The sequence below is a fragment of the Gopherus flavomarginatus genome, chromosome 15 (genome assembly GCF_025201925.1).
Source record: "Gopherus flavomarginatus isolate rGopFla2 chromosome 15, rGopFla2.mat.asm, whole genome shotgun sequence".
NCBI lineage: Eukaryota > Metazoa > Chordata > Testudines > Testudinidae > Gopherus > Gopherus flavomarginatus.
In genome coordinates this window covers 13,540,571-13,557,208 of record NC_066631.1, presented here as the reverse complement: position 1 = coordinate 13,557,208, position 16,638 = coordinate 13,540,571, and the positions used below count along the sequence as shown (strand labels likewise).

The following is a 16,638-nucleotide window of genomic DNA, read 5'->3' as shown; positions in this document are numbered from 1 at the left end:
TCTCTACTCAGACCACACCTTATCTTATCTTAATCTCCCCTTGGTGTATACTCCGAAGTAATACACACCACAGTGTAATATATCAATGGTCAGAGCAGGTGAAAGAAGGAAGCATAGTCATGCTTTAAATGCCCTATACACTGTAATTAACACTTAGCAACTTAAGAAAGTGTTCCTATAACCCTCTCTTCTGTAGTTCCTTTGGAGCCTGTGAAAAAGAAATGAAGACACTACATTTACCCATGTCTTCTACTTAGCAGTCCTGATTTATTTTAATATTTAAAAAAATCAATTAACAATTTTTCTAAACATTTCTGGGAAATGTACACTGAAAACGTGGAAGTTGACTCAGAAGAAATCATTAAAAATGTCTTAGATGCAACAGCACAAAACATCCTCCCACCCGCCACCCCAGCTTGGGTTGCACTTGCTTTCCTTTTGAAAAAATTTCTATTGTTGCAGCCCACCATCTCAGCTCCATGAACAAAAGCAATGTTGGGAATCATTGTGCAGACAAAACATTGATGGGTGCTTGCATTTTTACCACTATGTTGGGTGCTCAGAGCAGGGTTAGATGATGATGTGGTTGAAATATTGGGTGTCTGTCTGGCTATTGTAGAAATAGCCGAAAGAGAGAGCGGCACATACACCCGTGCATATCTACATATCTGCACTTCTTTTTAGTAGAAACTTCAACTGTGATTGCTAGTTAAGATTTGAAAAGGAAGACTTAACGTTTGCTCCCTTGGGATGAAAAACCTCTTTGATACGCAGATATTTGAAATATAACATGCTAGCTCAGAGCCTATGAGCATCATTTTTTATTCTGAGAGAGGTTAGTATAATTTCCTGGTAACTGATATAGCTCTCTCAAACTCACTGTGTATACCAGACATTCTTGATTCCCATTCCAGCATTTCGACTTTTCATCTGTCACAGGCTGTACATCAAAACTAACTTCAGTGCTTATGGGATAATGAAACATTTATAGTCTTGCAACTGCTGTATTTTTGCATCTGCAGGCTTCTAACTCAACCTCTAACCTACTTCTGAAGCAGATACCTGAGTTTCTCCCGTTTGAAAAAAAAATCTGTTGATGAATTGCTGTAAATGTGGAGTGTGTTGGTTGTCTGTATCAAGGCTTTTGTTGTTGGTGCTGTCATTCAACCAGTCTTTCAGGATGTTACAAAACTGCTAAGAACCACTGTGGGCAAGAGAAAATATCTTTTATTTTATCCCCCAAAACTTTGCAATCAATTTCCAAACCTTGGAAGTGTAAAACATAACTTTTTTTTCCTGATACCCACAAGGTGTTTGGCTATATCCACGTAATCAAAGAACATTCTTAAAGCTCTGCAAATGAGTCATGAAAGCTTGACTGACCTCCATTCAGAATCTTTCCTCTCCCATTCTTTTGTGATTATATCATTTCTATATAAAGTCTGTCATCACTAACAAACTGTAAAACTTCCTATTAGGAAGCCAGGAACTCCCTCCCCCAATTCATTTTTCCAGGTGCAGTTTGATAAGACCTCTTCACTGGATATGCAGGGTTTCTTCATGTGCCAAATGAAAAACCCATAGGTTTCATCAAATGGCATTTTAATCTTTTTGGAATCAAAACAAGTAATACCTGTTCTATAAGTTGAGGTCTAGGGAGAGGGTTTATCTGGTTAAGACACATCCATAAGAGGCATCTCTGCTTTATATCTGCACTGCGTAAATGTATAGGAAGGGAGGGATTTATTTATACTGCCAGCTCCTCTGTTGAAGCTCGCTGTTGCTGAGCATTTTTTTCATTTTATTCTTGATCATATTATGAATATGAATGCAGAGGGACTGCATTGGTCTTCAGTGTCAGATACTTGTCAGCCTTTTTGCATGCAGTTAATTGTATAAAACTTTTTTATCGGTTGAACCAATCCTATGTCTGGTAAAGGGAATAAATTCATTCATTGGCTTTAGATATAGAGAGAGCTCTGTCTGCTAAGATTTCACATCAGACATTGGATTTTGCTGGTGGAAAATTATAGAAAATGTGTTTTTTCCCCATGTGAGGAAGAAAGTGTGCATCTTTTTCTGTAGTTGTGTTGGAGTTTTAGAGCCTGCATGTGGATGGGCTGTTCCAGTTCCAATCAGGTTGTCTCTGACAAACCCTGGCCTAGTAACTAAGGATATATTAGACTGATCTCAGATATCTGAGAAGTTTTCACTTGTTTCTTTATTCTAGGGTGCAGTTTTTATCCCACTATAATCACAGCCTTGTACAACTGTTTCATGTGCTGAAACAACTACGGCTGAAAGAGCTAACAGCCCCCTCTAAACTGTAATACAGTCAACAGGTGTGATACATTACTCTAATCAGCTGTACCCACCAAGACTGAGTCACTTCCCTCACCCTTCTATCCGCTAGCCATTGCTTAATTTGTGCCAGGTGCCCTGGCACCTCTAGTCTTGGCAGTTCATAGCCGTGGCGCTTCTGGGCTTGCCACATCAGTTATGAAAGTAAAAAAATTGCTTGAGCCCCAGCACCTCTTTCATTACAAATTAAGCACAACTGCTAGCCTGAAGTTCAAGAATCTTTATCTATTTTAAACCCAGATCTTAGCAAGATGCTAAGCAGATGACCATTCAGTGGACTGTATCAAACTCCTGTCAGGTGGATGATGTCAATGATCATTCTGTTAGGTCTTTTGCATCTCTCATGACATCGATCCTCTATCCTTTGCAAGAACTACTTCCAAAAATTCTTAGAAATCTTGATGTTTGTGGTCTTCCCCGAGCAAATGATTTCTAGTGGATTCAGATTTTTAACTAGTGTACCAAAGTTATCCCACCTGCCTTTTGAGATGCCACAGGTGGCACAGTAAAACTGCTGAATGTTCTGAGTGTAAAATGTTGGCTACATTCTATCCTAAAGGTGACTGCTTATCAGAGTTATGCATCAACTCCCTTGTAGGAGGTGTCTAACCTGATTAGATATCCCAGGAAGTCATTCGAAAAATGAAATCTACATAAATACTTAGCAACTGCTTATAAAATAAAACAGTTAAATTTTCCCTTCTTGGAACAAACAGGTGAGGAGATGAACATGGCAATAAATTGTAGAAAACAGATTACAAAAAAAAATTCTATTTATGTTTTAAACAGTAGGCACATTGGTTAGCATAGGTCCATGCATTACAATAGAGAAAACTTTACAGAATGGTTGCAGTCATTATACTACTTAGATTGAGGAGAAAGCACTAACTCATGGTTTAAGATAGAGGACTGTTTGATCCTAATGTCTCCTGTGGTGTGGGTGAAGTAGCGCATTCGTTCTTTACTTTGTTTTCCTTTTTTGCAGAAAGGAGTCAGGACAGCACAGCAGTGGTCCTCTCTGATTCCAGCTCCACACAGGACATCTTCAATGAACCTGCCAGTTCTCAAGACGATTCGAGGAAGCCTTACTCAGAGAAGAGGATTTCCACTTCCTGTTCAGATGTCATAGCAACCTGCAAAGAAACTCTAGGATCTGAAGAGGAAAGAGGTACAATCATTTTATTATGTAACTCACAGCAGCTTCTGTTATGACTAGGGCTGTCAAGTGATTAAAAAAATTAATCACGATTTTTAAAAAAATCACTATTAATCTCACTGTTTTAACAATAACAGAATACCATTTATTTAAATATTTTTGGATGTTTTTATGTTTTCAAATATATTGATTTCAATTACAACACAGAGTATGAAGTGTACAGTGCACACTTTATATTTATTTTTGAGTATTTGCACTGTAAAAAAAAAAAGTATTTTTCAGTTAACTTAATACAAGTACTATAGTGCAATCTCTTTATCATGTAAGTTGAACTTATAAATGCAGAATTACCTACAAAACACCTGCATTCAAAAATAAACAATGTAAAATTTTAGAGCCTGCAAGTCCTCTGTCCTACTTCTTATTCAGCCAATCGCTCAGACAAACAAGCTTGTTTACATTTGCAGGAGATAATGCTGCCCGCTTCTTGCTTACAATGTCACCTGAAGGTGAGAATAGGCATTCTCATGGCACTGTTGTAGTCAGCGTCTCAAGATATTTGCATGCCAGATGCAACAAAGATTCATATTTCCCTTCATGCTTCAGCCACCATTCCAAAGGACATGCGTCCATACTGATGATGGGTTCTGCTCGATAACAATCCAAACCAGTGTGGACCAATGCGTGTTCCTTTTCATTGTCAAGTCAGATGCCACCAGCAGAAGGTTGATTTTCTTTTTTGGTGTTTGGGTTCTGTACTTTCCGCATCAGAGTGTTGCTCTGTTAAGACTTCTGAAAGCATGCTCCACACTTCATCCCTCTCAGATTTTGGAAGGCACTTCAGATTCTTAAACCTTGGGACGAGTACTGAAGCTATCTTTAGAAATCTCACATTGGTGCCTTCTTTGCATTTTGTCAAATATGCAGTGAAAGTTTTTCTTAAAATGAACAACATGTGCTGGGTCATCATCCGAGACTGCTATAACATGAAATATATGGCAGAATATGGGTACAAAAAATAGAGCAGGGGACAAAGAATTCTCCCCCAAGGAGTTCAGTCACAAATTTAATTAACCCATTATTTTTTAATGAGCGTCATCGGCATGGAAGCACGTCCTCTGGAATTACTCCTGGGGGAATTTTGCGACAGTGTGTGTGTGCAGAATTCATGTCCCCCACAGATTTCTTGGGTTCCCTGCAGAAAAATGACTTTCTGACAGGGAAGCTGCAAGAACAATCACACACCATTCCCTAGCAGCGCAGGTACATTGTTTCAGTCCACCCATAGCAGCCTTCAGAGAGGTAAATCAACATGAGGCTGGGGACACCCTAGCCAGTGGCTCCTACCCTGAGCTGCGATCAGCTGCTAGTCCTGGCTGGGCTGGAGGCAGGAGAGGACAAGACTTACTCTTCCCCTGCAAGGAGTGGCTGGGGCTGTGTCAGACCAACCCCCAGAAACCTCCCCCAACTGCAGGAAGCTGAGCATCCTTCCCTGCTTCCTGCCCCCATCACACCTTAGCTATGGGAGGGGGAGGTCACTGTATGGGAAGCTGCTCCCTCATCCTCCCAACCTCCGTGCATCTGGACCTTCCATACCCAGACACTCCTGCCAGCCTCATCCTGTACACCCAGAACCCCCCTAGCACTCCATACCTGAACCCTACCCCACTGAACCTCAATCCTTGCATCTGGAACCCCTCTGCCTCCGGACCTGCACCCCAGACCACCCCCCACTCTGCTTTCTGCACTCAAACCTCCACCCTGATGAACCTCACCCCCCTACACTATCTTGAACCCCTACATCCAGACATCCATGCCACTGATCCCCAGCTAAATGCACCCAGACCCCCACCACACTCCTCCACTGAGCTTCAACCACCCTTACCTGGAAGCTCCTGTAGAGTCCCATTGCCCCTGCACCTGTAACACCCCCCAATGAGCCTCTGTGCATCCAGATTCCCCCCACAATCTGCCTGCACCCAGATTATCCCATACAGATCCCCTCTCATCCCACACCTGGATCCCCCATACTGAGCCCTTTCACACTTGGATCCTGCGTGGTTGAGCCTGCCTGCCTGCCCACACTAGGTGCACCTGGTGCAGAGGGGCAGGGCCCCAGGATGTTCCTTGGGCAGGCCCAGGCCTTGTGCTGTGTCAGGGTCAGGTGCAGCCTCACCACTTAGTCCATGTCCCAGGGGTGGAGAGGCTGCAGGGTGATCTCCCACCTTCGCCCAGACAGTGGCCTGAGCTCTCCATTGCCATGCTGGAGCCTCTGCGTTTATTTACTGACAAATAAAACTTGTAGAATTTTAAAATATTGTGCACAGAATTTTTAATTTTTTGGCGCAGAATGCCCTCAGGCGTATGGAATGATGGCCAAAGCATGAAGGGCTATACGAATGTTTGGCATATCTGGCATGTAAATACCTTGCGATGCTGGCTACAAAAGTGCCATGCAAATGCCTGGTCTTCCTTTCTGGTGACATTGTAAATAAGAAAAGGGCAGCATTATCTCCTGTCAATGTAAACAAACTTGTTTGTCTTAGTGATTGGCTGAACAAGAAGTAGGATTGAGTGGACTTATAGGCTCTGAAGTTTTACATTATTTTGTTTTTGATTGCAGTTGTGTAACAAAAAAAATCTACATTTGCAAGTTGCACTTTCATGGTAGAGATTGCACTACAGTACTTGTATGAGGTGAATTGAAAAATACTGTTTCTTATGTTTGTTTTTCCAGTGCAAATATTTGTAATAAAAAATAATATACACTTTGATTTCAATTACAACACAGAATACAATATTTATGAAAATGTAGAAAACCATCCAAAGTATTTAATAAATTTCAATTGGTATGTACTTGTTTAACAGTGCAATTAAAACTGGGATTAATCGTGATTAATTTTTTTGAGTTAATTGTGAGTTAACTGTGTAATCAACAGTCCTAGTGATTACATTAAAATGTTTTTTGTCCAGCATGCAGAAGTACTGGAAAGATGTTGAACTATGCTTTTGAATTTTTGTTGGATGCCAGTGGTGTGTATATGTATAGTTTGTGGTTTTTTTTAAAATGTGTATATATAAATTTTATATTTATATCACCCATGTGGTAGTGATACCACTGACATAAGTGGTAGAACCCTCTCATAACCTGCAGAATCATGTGGTAAATCAATTTTTATCATGCTCTTTTAACTGCTTCACTTGTACTCTGGCTTCTAATATTTCAAAGTCCTGAGCAGTTCAAGGAGCTGTTGTTGTAAAACAATCTCAGACAAAAATGTTTCTCTCTTTTATCCATACTTAATCCTGGACTAGTGATAGATTATTATTCAATATCTTGCAAATGATAAATACTGGAATTGAATGCTGGCGAACTTGAAATCACCCTCTGCCATCCTTTTCCCTTGGAATACAGCACTTATTTGTAGCTCCAATAGATCATTTGATATCAGATGTTATACCTGGAAAAGTGATTTTAAACAATTTTAGACCTTCCAAAATCTATTCCTTAGAATTTCTCTCTCTATCTGAAGCCTGTATAGTTGAACTTGGTGCTGAGGGAGGTGGGCTTTAGAAGTAGAAGGATATGAAAAACAAAATCAATACATTTGTTTAAAACTCTCTAAAAGTTAACACTTTTTTTTCTGTAAAATGTGAGGGTGTGGCATAAATATTATTGGCATGTAATTTGTTCAACTTCGTGAATAATGCTGCCATCCAAACTTAGGCTCATAAAACTTTCCTATCACATTGTTTAGTCTCTCCTTCCATAATACCATACCTTTGTCAATTTTATGGAGCCACAAAATCCATAGCTGGTCCTGATCCATTCCCTTATTCTCATTGGAGAGAAATGTACAGTAAACATTTATTTCAACATTTGTATGTATCATTGACATTTTGATGGATAACTTGTTTTCTCTTTTGAATTATGCTTTTTCTTAAGGTTTGTCTAAACTAGGGCGTATCTATACTGTAAGTCTCAGTATAGCTACATCAGTGCAAAATACCTAGTATAGACAGAGCCTTATATAAATAGTATTTGGGAGGGATTGGTCTCTACAATAACAATTTTCTAGACAATAGTGACTTAAAAGTCATTGCAATCAGATAGGCCTCCAAACAGCTATGTTAAATTCAGTATTGCATTATTTGCATTCAATATAACAAATGTCTCTGGAAAAGTACCTTTCTAAGCCAGCTACAAATTATATAGCATTACAAGACAGTGTAATACATTTAGATGATATAAGGTATATATTTTGTATTCACTGTATGGCAAAGATTGAAATGTTTTAGGCTGAGAGCTAAGTCATTTAGCCCTCTGTCTGAAAATTAAGAGTATGCAGTTAAGATATATGCAACATAAATGTAAATCAATATAAGATTTGATAACATTTTGTAATATGTAATATGACCCAGTATAAGAGGCGAAGTGTGTGTTTTATACTTCCACTTCTAACTACACCAACTGCTTTAAAAAAAAAGCCCACTCACAAAACAAAACAACCCACAATTCAAAAATAATTAAAAAAAATTTGAATTAGCTTTCTTACAATTAATTTTAAAAAGCCTGTTTTGGGAGAATAGACATACATTTTTGATATGCGGGATACTTTAAAAAATAATTAAAACAAATTTTAAGTCACCCAGATGCTATGAAGATAAATGCAAAATAACATCAGCTAGGTATGTAAAAGTGGTTTGTGTGTGTCAATTTTGACAGCTTTTTTGCTCTGCTACTGGGATGATTAAGGCATTGGAATGACCTGAAATTTTGTGAGTTGCGAATTAAAACATTCTGGTATTATGGACACTCACCAACTTATGCAAGCGTTTCGTTCTGGTACGCCTTGTGTAACTAATTTTGTGTAAGTTGGGAACATATACCCAATCATTACGCAAAAAAACAAAACAAAAAGAAAACTTTCTAGTTTACGGAACTTTTTCCTTAAGTGCAGATTTGCGAAACTGGAGGAGGGTCTGTACTGAAACATTGTATATTGAAACACTGAATATGCTCTAGCTTGAAAAATCTATAACACTTTTTAAGTTAAAAATTTTAAAAGGTCTCCCTAAGACTTGGGATGGCTCAGACACATCAAATGTGCTAACAATTCTAGACCAGAAGGGGGTGATTGTAAAATATTTAATCCTTTAAAAAATTAAATATAAATATTTTCCCCAGCCTTCAGAAACTTCTGAAAAACATAGTACATCCTGCTGGAATAATGTGTCAATTTCTAGTGTCAACGCATTCAAAAGGCTATTGAAAAATTGGAGAGAGTTCAGACAGCTTCAGGAATGATTCGTGGTGTGGAAAACACACCTGAAAGAAAGACTTAAACTAAGTTTATTTAGCTTATCAAAGAGAAGGTTAAGAGGTGATTTGATCATGGACTATAAATAGCTACATCGAGTGATAATATCTGATATGAGGGCTCGTTATTCTAATAGACATATGTAACAAGGTTCAGTAGTTGAAAGAGGAAGCTGAAAATTTTTTAATTGGCAATAGGTTGCAAATTTTTAACAGTGAAGGTAATTAACCTTTGCACAGGTGACAAGGGATATTGTAGATTCAGCATTATCTGATAAATGAAGATTTATTTTCTAAAAAAGATGGGCTGATTGAACCACAAATTATTGGACTCAATGGAGAAATTCCTAGATGGAATTCTATGGCGTGTGTTATTCAGGAAGTCAGATTAGGTAATCATAATAGTCCCTTCCGCCCCTAAAACCTGTGACTCTAAAATTGCCTTCCTCTTGATAAATGATTATATATATATATATGTTTCTCGAGGCTTTTGAAGGTGTCTTGTTCATTAAACATCAAGAACAGTCATATGTATATTGGGAAGTTCTGGAATTATTCTGAATGTAGTTTAATGGAGAAAAGGTTTTAAGTTTTTCAGTACACATCAGTTCTAAAACACAAATGCTGAACCTTTGTTCATTTGTAGGAAAATCAGAAGAACCCTTGGAGAACTCTGAATCTTATCATGCAGCTGAGCATAGTGTCCAGAAAGTTCTTTTAGATGCCCAAGCATCATCTGGCATCCCTGTCAAGGCTACAGTTCCCCCACCTTCACAGTGGGACTGTAAGAAGAAAGCTGAATCTTGTGGAGACACATCTGAGTTTCCCCAGTGTCTTCCAGCAGATCTTGAAGAGCAACGCAAATTCCTGACAGAACAGTGCATCACCTCTTTCCGTTTGTGTCTGAGCCGTTTCCCCCAGCACTATAAGAGTCTCTACAGGCTAGCTTTTTTGTATACGTACAGCAAAACGCACAAGGTAAGACGTAGCACTGGCAGAATGACTGGCCAGCTATGTTTAAAGCTATTTATTTCTTATAAATATAAAAAGAATTACATCTTACCTATAACTAAATAAGTGGACTGAACAAATGGTTAAGAACGCCTCAATGTTGACATGGACATGCTGTGTTATCTTGATCAGTTCACTTAGCCTTTGTGGCACCCCAGATTCCTCATCTGTAAAATGAAGATAATAATGCTTACCCACATCCAGGGCATAGGGAAGTTCAGTAAATTGGACCTAAATTTTAAAAAGTACATGTGCAGAATTGGGCAACTGCATTTTCATGCATATGTATGATATGCGCAAACCAATTGATGCACATACATATGCTGAGAGATCTGAATGCAAAAAGGTAGGCTTTGTGTGCACACTTTTTAAATTTTAGGACTTTGTGTATATGCAGCTTTTTGAAAAATAAAAGCAATAAATTTATTAATAGATACTTATTGATACTAGAAGATTACAGGTCCTTAATATATTTAAAACAAGAGGAGCTGTATTCCAGAAAGTCACTTGAGTATGGTGAGAGAATTAGTTCTCTTCCCATCTCCCTCAGTTTCTGGCTTGTGGCATCTCTGGGGCCAGATGTAAGATCACTGTCAGATAGAAGACCAGGTTTGGATACCAGATTTGGTCTCTGACTCTTGTGCTGCCTTATCTTGGGAGAACTGCAGAGCTGGGTTCTCATTTGGGGATAGGGAAGTCTTGTGCCTCCTCAACAGTGATATTTTCTGGTCAGTCAAGAATAGTTTTAACAGAGCTCTGAGAGGACCACAGTTCCTCCTTATGAAGTATTGTCATGGAACTATTTGGAAAGGGGAAGGTTATATAAGCTCAATATGAAGACAGAAACTTTACTTCTTTCTCCAGTCACATAGCTGAAAAAGTTCAAGATTTTGTAACCTGAATACATTCCTCCAATCTCATAGGAATGCATGCTTTTTTCTAATGGCATTCACTGGATGGGTAGTGTAGTCAGACAATGGCTATATGGATGCAGGATTCTAGTTATCACTAAGTGAAGGTCAAAATAAGAATTAAGGCTTGAGGGAAATTTCTTTTCCCCACTTGATACTAAACCCAAATTGCTGTGATGGGGTATTGCATTTCTAAGTCTCCTGCTCCTGTAATCTGTCATTACTTCCCCCTGAGTAGACCAATTACTGGCTGTTAGAAATCACTGAGTAAAAGTCCCTCAAGTATCCTGTTGCAATTCCAAAGCAGACTGTGGCGCACAGGCCTGTGGTCTTGGTTTAAACAGGGCAGAAAAGTCTTGGTCACTGTATTGGAATTAGTGCACCTTTGGCCTAAGAGCCCCCGAACTTTCCTCCCCTAGCATAATGAAGCTTCATGTGTTCTTCATGGTAGAATTACTGTCAAAGGACTTAAACTGTCATGAGTTCTCTTTCTCTCTGTTTTGAACTGTAAACTTCCTTTATTTTAGATTTAGCATGTTTAGTTTGCATCCAGAACAAGTAACCATGTTTCTGCAGAGCACTATCTGTCTCCCACATAATCAAGCAGCATACGAAATGCTTTGAGCATTGATCTTTGCAACTGTGGATGTTTTGAGTGACTCTTGCATGCTGTAGCCCTTTTTTTTTTTTTTTTTTTTTTTTTAAGAATTTGGTGCTCATGAAAATTATAGATGGATACTGCTCGCCTAGAGGGAGGCAAAGTGTGCTGCAATCAGATGCTGTGAAAGTTTCTTCGACACAGTTCTGTGTTCCACCTGAGTTTTGGCCTGCAATACCACTGCTATTCTAGCCCTGGGCCTTTCTTGAGCAGCAACTGCCTATCGTGCCAGCTTTTAAAGTATATTGTAAAGTATCCATGAGTAATAAGTTGAAACTACCAAACTTACTTCTCAGTTGGTCAAAATCAGGATTTGAACCCAAATCTCTTGATTTGAAAAACTAGTGCAACAATACACTGCACTATTTCACCCCCTGGTATTCCTTCCCCACCTACACCGTAGCTTCTATTAATTGAATTTCCACTATGCACTCTAATAGCAGTGAGGGTAGGTAATGGGAAAAGGAAATTATACTGCTTGTCATAGTTATCGGGCTAACTGCACCTCCAAAAACCCCTGGCTTCTTGAGCATACCTCCTCTGGGCCTCAGGCTGTCACCTTTTTCTTGAGATGGAAACTCACATTTCTCCCACTCTCACACCAGGTGAAGGGTGGCAGTCTCCTGTGTCTCAACTGTGATCACCTTACCAGGTCTGACTTGAGCTCAAACCTGCAGTTTTGTTCCCAGTGACAATGGTGATTGGTGACCAAACAGCTTCCTTAAAGCTAAGTCTTTATTTAGAACAAAAGCATTTCAGAGGAAACACATCTTAACAACAATAAAACATCCTGTCTGCATAGCTAGTTCTTCTCTAAGACTTACCATTCCCTAGATCTGGAAGGCCCAGTTCCTTCATACTGCTCCACTTTGAAGCCAACAGCTGGTTGCCTTGTCTTTTTCATGTGTACCTATGTATTCTCATCCGGGAAGCCATTGTATTGCCTTCATGTACAGTTCCCATTGAATTCAAGCATTATTGGCATATAATAAATGTTCAACTAATCCCAATACAAGTTAGATTAATGCATTCACACAGGAAAGTCTTATAACCCAATACAGAATGTTTCCCTCATTGCCCTGGTCATATACAGTATTCATGTCATTATTGCATATCTATATTCATAGAGTAATATATAGCAGTTCCTATAGTGTTCGTAACCTTTTTACATGTGAGCTCAATTTCTGTCATACTGTAGTACAAAAGTATTAACACCAAAATTGAGCTGTAACATGTATTACTAATCAAGTGGAATGTGTCCAGCATTCAAACTGGCTATAAAGTAGTCATTATCTAGCAAAAAATGACCAGTTTTTAAACACAGCCGGTTTTGAAAATATTTTCACACTGTTTGTATATGACAGCCATGAATTTCTTCATAAAATCCAATCATTAAGAGCAGCAATGGATTTTCAAAATCTGTCAATACTGTTGCTGACAAATTGTGGTTTGTGGAAGTAGGAAGTTTTGACAGTTTTCAGGAACTTTGTAGTACAAATCCAGTAATACACCAATATTACAGCTGCTCTGAGTCTAGCTTTCTATTAACTTCAGGGACTATTCTTTGCTACATTCCTGCTGCAAGATGACATCACAGCTGTGAAATCAAAAAGGCTCTTTGAGCTAGTTGCCTTGGAATTCAGTCAAAAAGTGTCTATAAAGGACATACATCAAACAATAGGAACAAATTCTGACGTAAACTTGTGTAGTTCAAGGCTACAGTTGATTCCCATTCCACTTTGAAATCTAATAACCACGATCCTCACTTTGGAGCAGATGTTACATGGACTGGTCTACATTAGCACCCCAATTGTTTTGGCAGAAGTGTGTTAATATGTTGTTGCTGACAGTTTCTCTGATCAGTGCTGTTCTTTAAAACTCTTTCCAACACAAACAGTACAGCTCAGAGAAATCGTTAGTACATCGTTAGCAATAATCATATATATTTACTGCTTGATCATATGTTAGTTCAAAATGTTTCCCTCCAGGTTCTTTCACTTCTGCTCTATCCCCCTGCATCTTTTACATCTATGCTGCAGCTTTAGTCCTTGATAAGAAAAGACCTGCTAAATAAAATGGAGCTATCCAGAGGTTATTCACAAAGATGACAAACTGGACCGCCACCTGTTTGCAAACAGAAAATTGTTCTCTTACCTATTCAGAGCTTGTATCACTGTTAGCAATGGAAAGTAATTTTAAAATGTCTGTTGTATGGCCTATGGGCTTAGGTCACATAATGTAATATCACTTTTCCTAATATAATGGCACTTTCCAAGCCTGACATATTAGCAGATCTCAGCCCATGTCAAAGTACTAGGGATCCAATAAAATCCATCAGATAGGTTATGTTGGTGCTTCCCATGGTTTTCTCCCAATTTCTCTTTCGAAAAAAAAACCAAAACAACCCCACTCAACACATCAACCTGCTGCATGAAATACATAGTGGAAACCTTCACAAACAAATGACCAATAAGGAGGAAATGTTTATAGACCAAAAAAAGGTAAATTATGTTTTTAAAATAGCAAGGTGCATTGGAGATGAGGTCTTGTAAAATACATAGCTTTGATGCAAAGTGAAATGATGATGTTCTCTTGGGGAACTAGAATTTTCCTATTAAATATGCCTTCTCTTCCGAGTACATTCAGAAGTTCTAAAGAACCTTCAGACTACTCAACGGTCTGTTACCTGCCATCACATATGTACACATGATACCATTCCACATCAAAAAATATCTTGAAGAGTGAAACATAGTTTGTTTTAGGGCTGTCAGGGGATTAAAAATATTAATCTCAATTAATTGCATGATTTAAAAAATTGATCTCAATTAATCACACTGTTAAACAATAATAGATTACTGTTTGTTTAAATATTTTTGGATGTTTTCAAATATAATGATTTCAGTTACAACACAGAATACAATATATATGAAAGTGTAGAAAAACATCCAAAATATTTAATACATTTTAATTAGTATTCTGTTGTTTAACAGTGTGATTAAAAATGTGATTAATCACGATTAATTTTTTTAATCGCAGTTAAGTTTTTGAGTTAATTGCGTGAGTTAACTGCGATTGATCAACAGCCCTAGTTTGTTTATATGCCACTTAAGTTAAAAATATGTAAAAAAAAAAAAAAGTAGGATATAATCCTTAGTCTTAATTTGTTGCATTATTTGGATATTAATGTATGGCAAATTTCAAATGTGAAAAGTGGCTGTCTTGCACTCCTAAAAGCCTGGTATTAAAATAAAAAATATAACTACAGTAAGAATGTTTTCAAATCTGTACGTGGGTCAGTGCAGTGTATGACTCTAGGGAGCGTTGGAATGCACCTGCACAAATGCTGCTTTAAAATCGTGAACATGGCCACATGTTCTCCTATAGTGGAGGAGGGGCAACTCGAGGCTTCATTAACAAACTCAAACTTGAAAATATGTTTTCCTCAATTACCAAGAAGAGCAACATTTGAAAGTGTTGTTAGAGCTTGTAGATTGATACTAACCCTGCAGTGTCCTCAGTGAGAGCTTTCTAGCTTTTCTCCTGGCTATATGCTGAAATGAGGAGTTGGGGGCTTGGGTTTGAGGAGTATTAGTTCTTGTAACTAGTAAAAAATGATATTTTTGCATGATATTGTTTACATGATTATAATAATTACAAGCATTGAGATTGAAACAGACATTTAAAAATAATTGGGAGGGGTCGGAAGTAACAGATCATTTTGTGCAACTCACAGCCACTCTTCCTGTGGTTCCTGAGTTGTGGAAAGGTGGCTTTTGACACATTGGCGTTAAGAGGTACACACTTGTGAGGTGACTCAGATTTCTAGCAGGGTGATCTTTATGGTAGTCTCCTTGTCCATCTTAGTAATACAGGAAAACAGTTCTGCAAGGGACTGTACTCTGTCCGTTAGCCTGCCTTTGAATCTTGGAGTGGTGAGGGAGTGGGAGATGGTTGTTGAACTGTAAACAGCTCTTTATAATTGGTCTGAGTCACAGTTAAATCCAGTGCTTCAAACTGGTAAGAATAAATCCCTTCTGCTTTGTCGTGGATCCCTTCTTCCGCTCCTAATGACTCCATCAGTTAAAAAAGTAAGCAGAGCAGAATCTTTGAAACCAGTGAGTTGAGATCCACTCAAGTGTATTTACTGGGTATCACTGATTATCCTGATTTAAGGATAAGGACAGTGGAACATCTTTAGCTATACCCTTTACTCCCATTACGTACAGTTGTGTGAAGATTACTGAAAAAATTGCATTTGTCTGGATGACCTTTTTTGCTTTAGGCTAGATCATCATAATCACTTTGCAAAATATGTGGATTTCTCTACAAATAATATATTCAGTGTACATATATCATACACTACTTGAGCAGCACAAGAGCATGCCACTGCAGTTACAGATCTGTCAAACTATCTGGTGTAAATCCTAGTTTCAGGAATATATCAATAAGCCACCTCTAAAGAGTCATTCAGGCCTGGGATTTTATATATAAAGTTATAGCCTTGTAATGGTAGCCTTTCTGTTTTTGTTTGTTAAAAATATTTGATTGAGGGTTTTTTTGACTGTAAGTAAAAATCCACATGTTCGTGTGCGCTGAGATGCCCTGAGATTGCATGTCACTTTCATACACCTCAGATCATCACAGATTGGATTGAAACCGATGCATGCAAGCAAAGCAGAAAGTACAATAATTAAACACTTTGCTTTTTTTTGGCCTTATTTAGCCTTGAACTCTGTCTCTTTCCAAGAGCAATGTGAAGCACTAACCACTGAAACATGGGCTGCCCCATTGTTCTGTTGTTTGATAGGCTGCTTTTACAGACTCAGCCATTTATGAGAGAGTCTTTTCGCTGCCAAAATATTTTTGAAGTGTAAAATAATACAGCAGGCTTATTACATTCTCTGCTAGGTAGCCAAATGTTGATGTCTTGTTCTTAAGAGAGAGCCAGTTTTTTGATGTGACTGCAACCCAGTGTAGTTTCAGTGCATAAATCAATAGAGAGCTGACATTGCAGAAGTGACAGTTTGGGCTTGGAAGGTGTAGACTGACCTATTAGGGAAAATAGAATCTGTGATGGGCGTTGCCAGTGTTTAGAATAAATAGAAGTGGAGTTTTTAAGATCAAACTTGAAAGCACTTACTTTACTATGTTGGCTGGTGCTGTTAAATACCATAGATAGAAAAACAGGCAGATATATCTGAAAGGGAAAGCCCAGAGCTGA

At 38.4% G+C, this 16,638-nt stretch overlaps 1 protein-coding gene across 4 annotated transcripts in view; it reads left to right on the top strand.

Moving 5' to 3' along the window:
* The window catches only part of CABIN1 (calcineurin binding protein 1), a 244,437-nt gene that overhangs the window by 70,970 nt on the left and 156,829 nt on the right, over window positions 1-16,638 (top strand). For all 4 annotated transcript variants that reach the window (XM_050924449.1, XM_050924450.1, XM_050924448.1 and 1 more), the window contains exons 27-28: window positions 3,347-3,529; window positions 9,484-9,815. In XM_050924449.1, coding sequence (XP_050780406.1) covers window positions 3,347-3,529; window positions 9,484-9,815 — 515 coding nt within the window. The remainder of the gene's footprint in view (window positions 1-3,346; window positions 3,530-9,483; window positions 9,816-16,638) is intronic.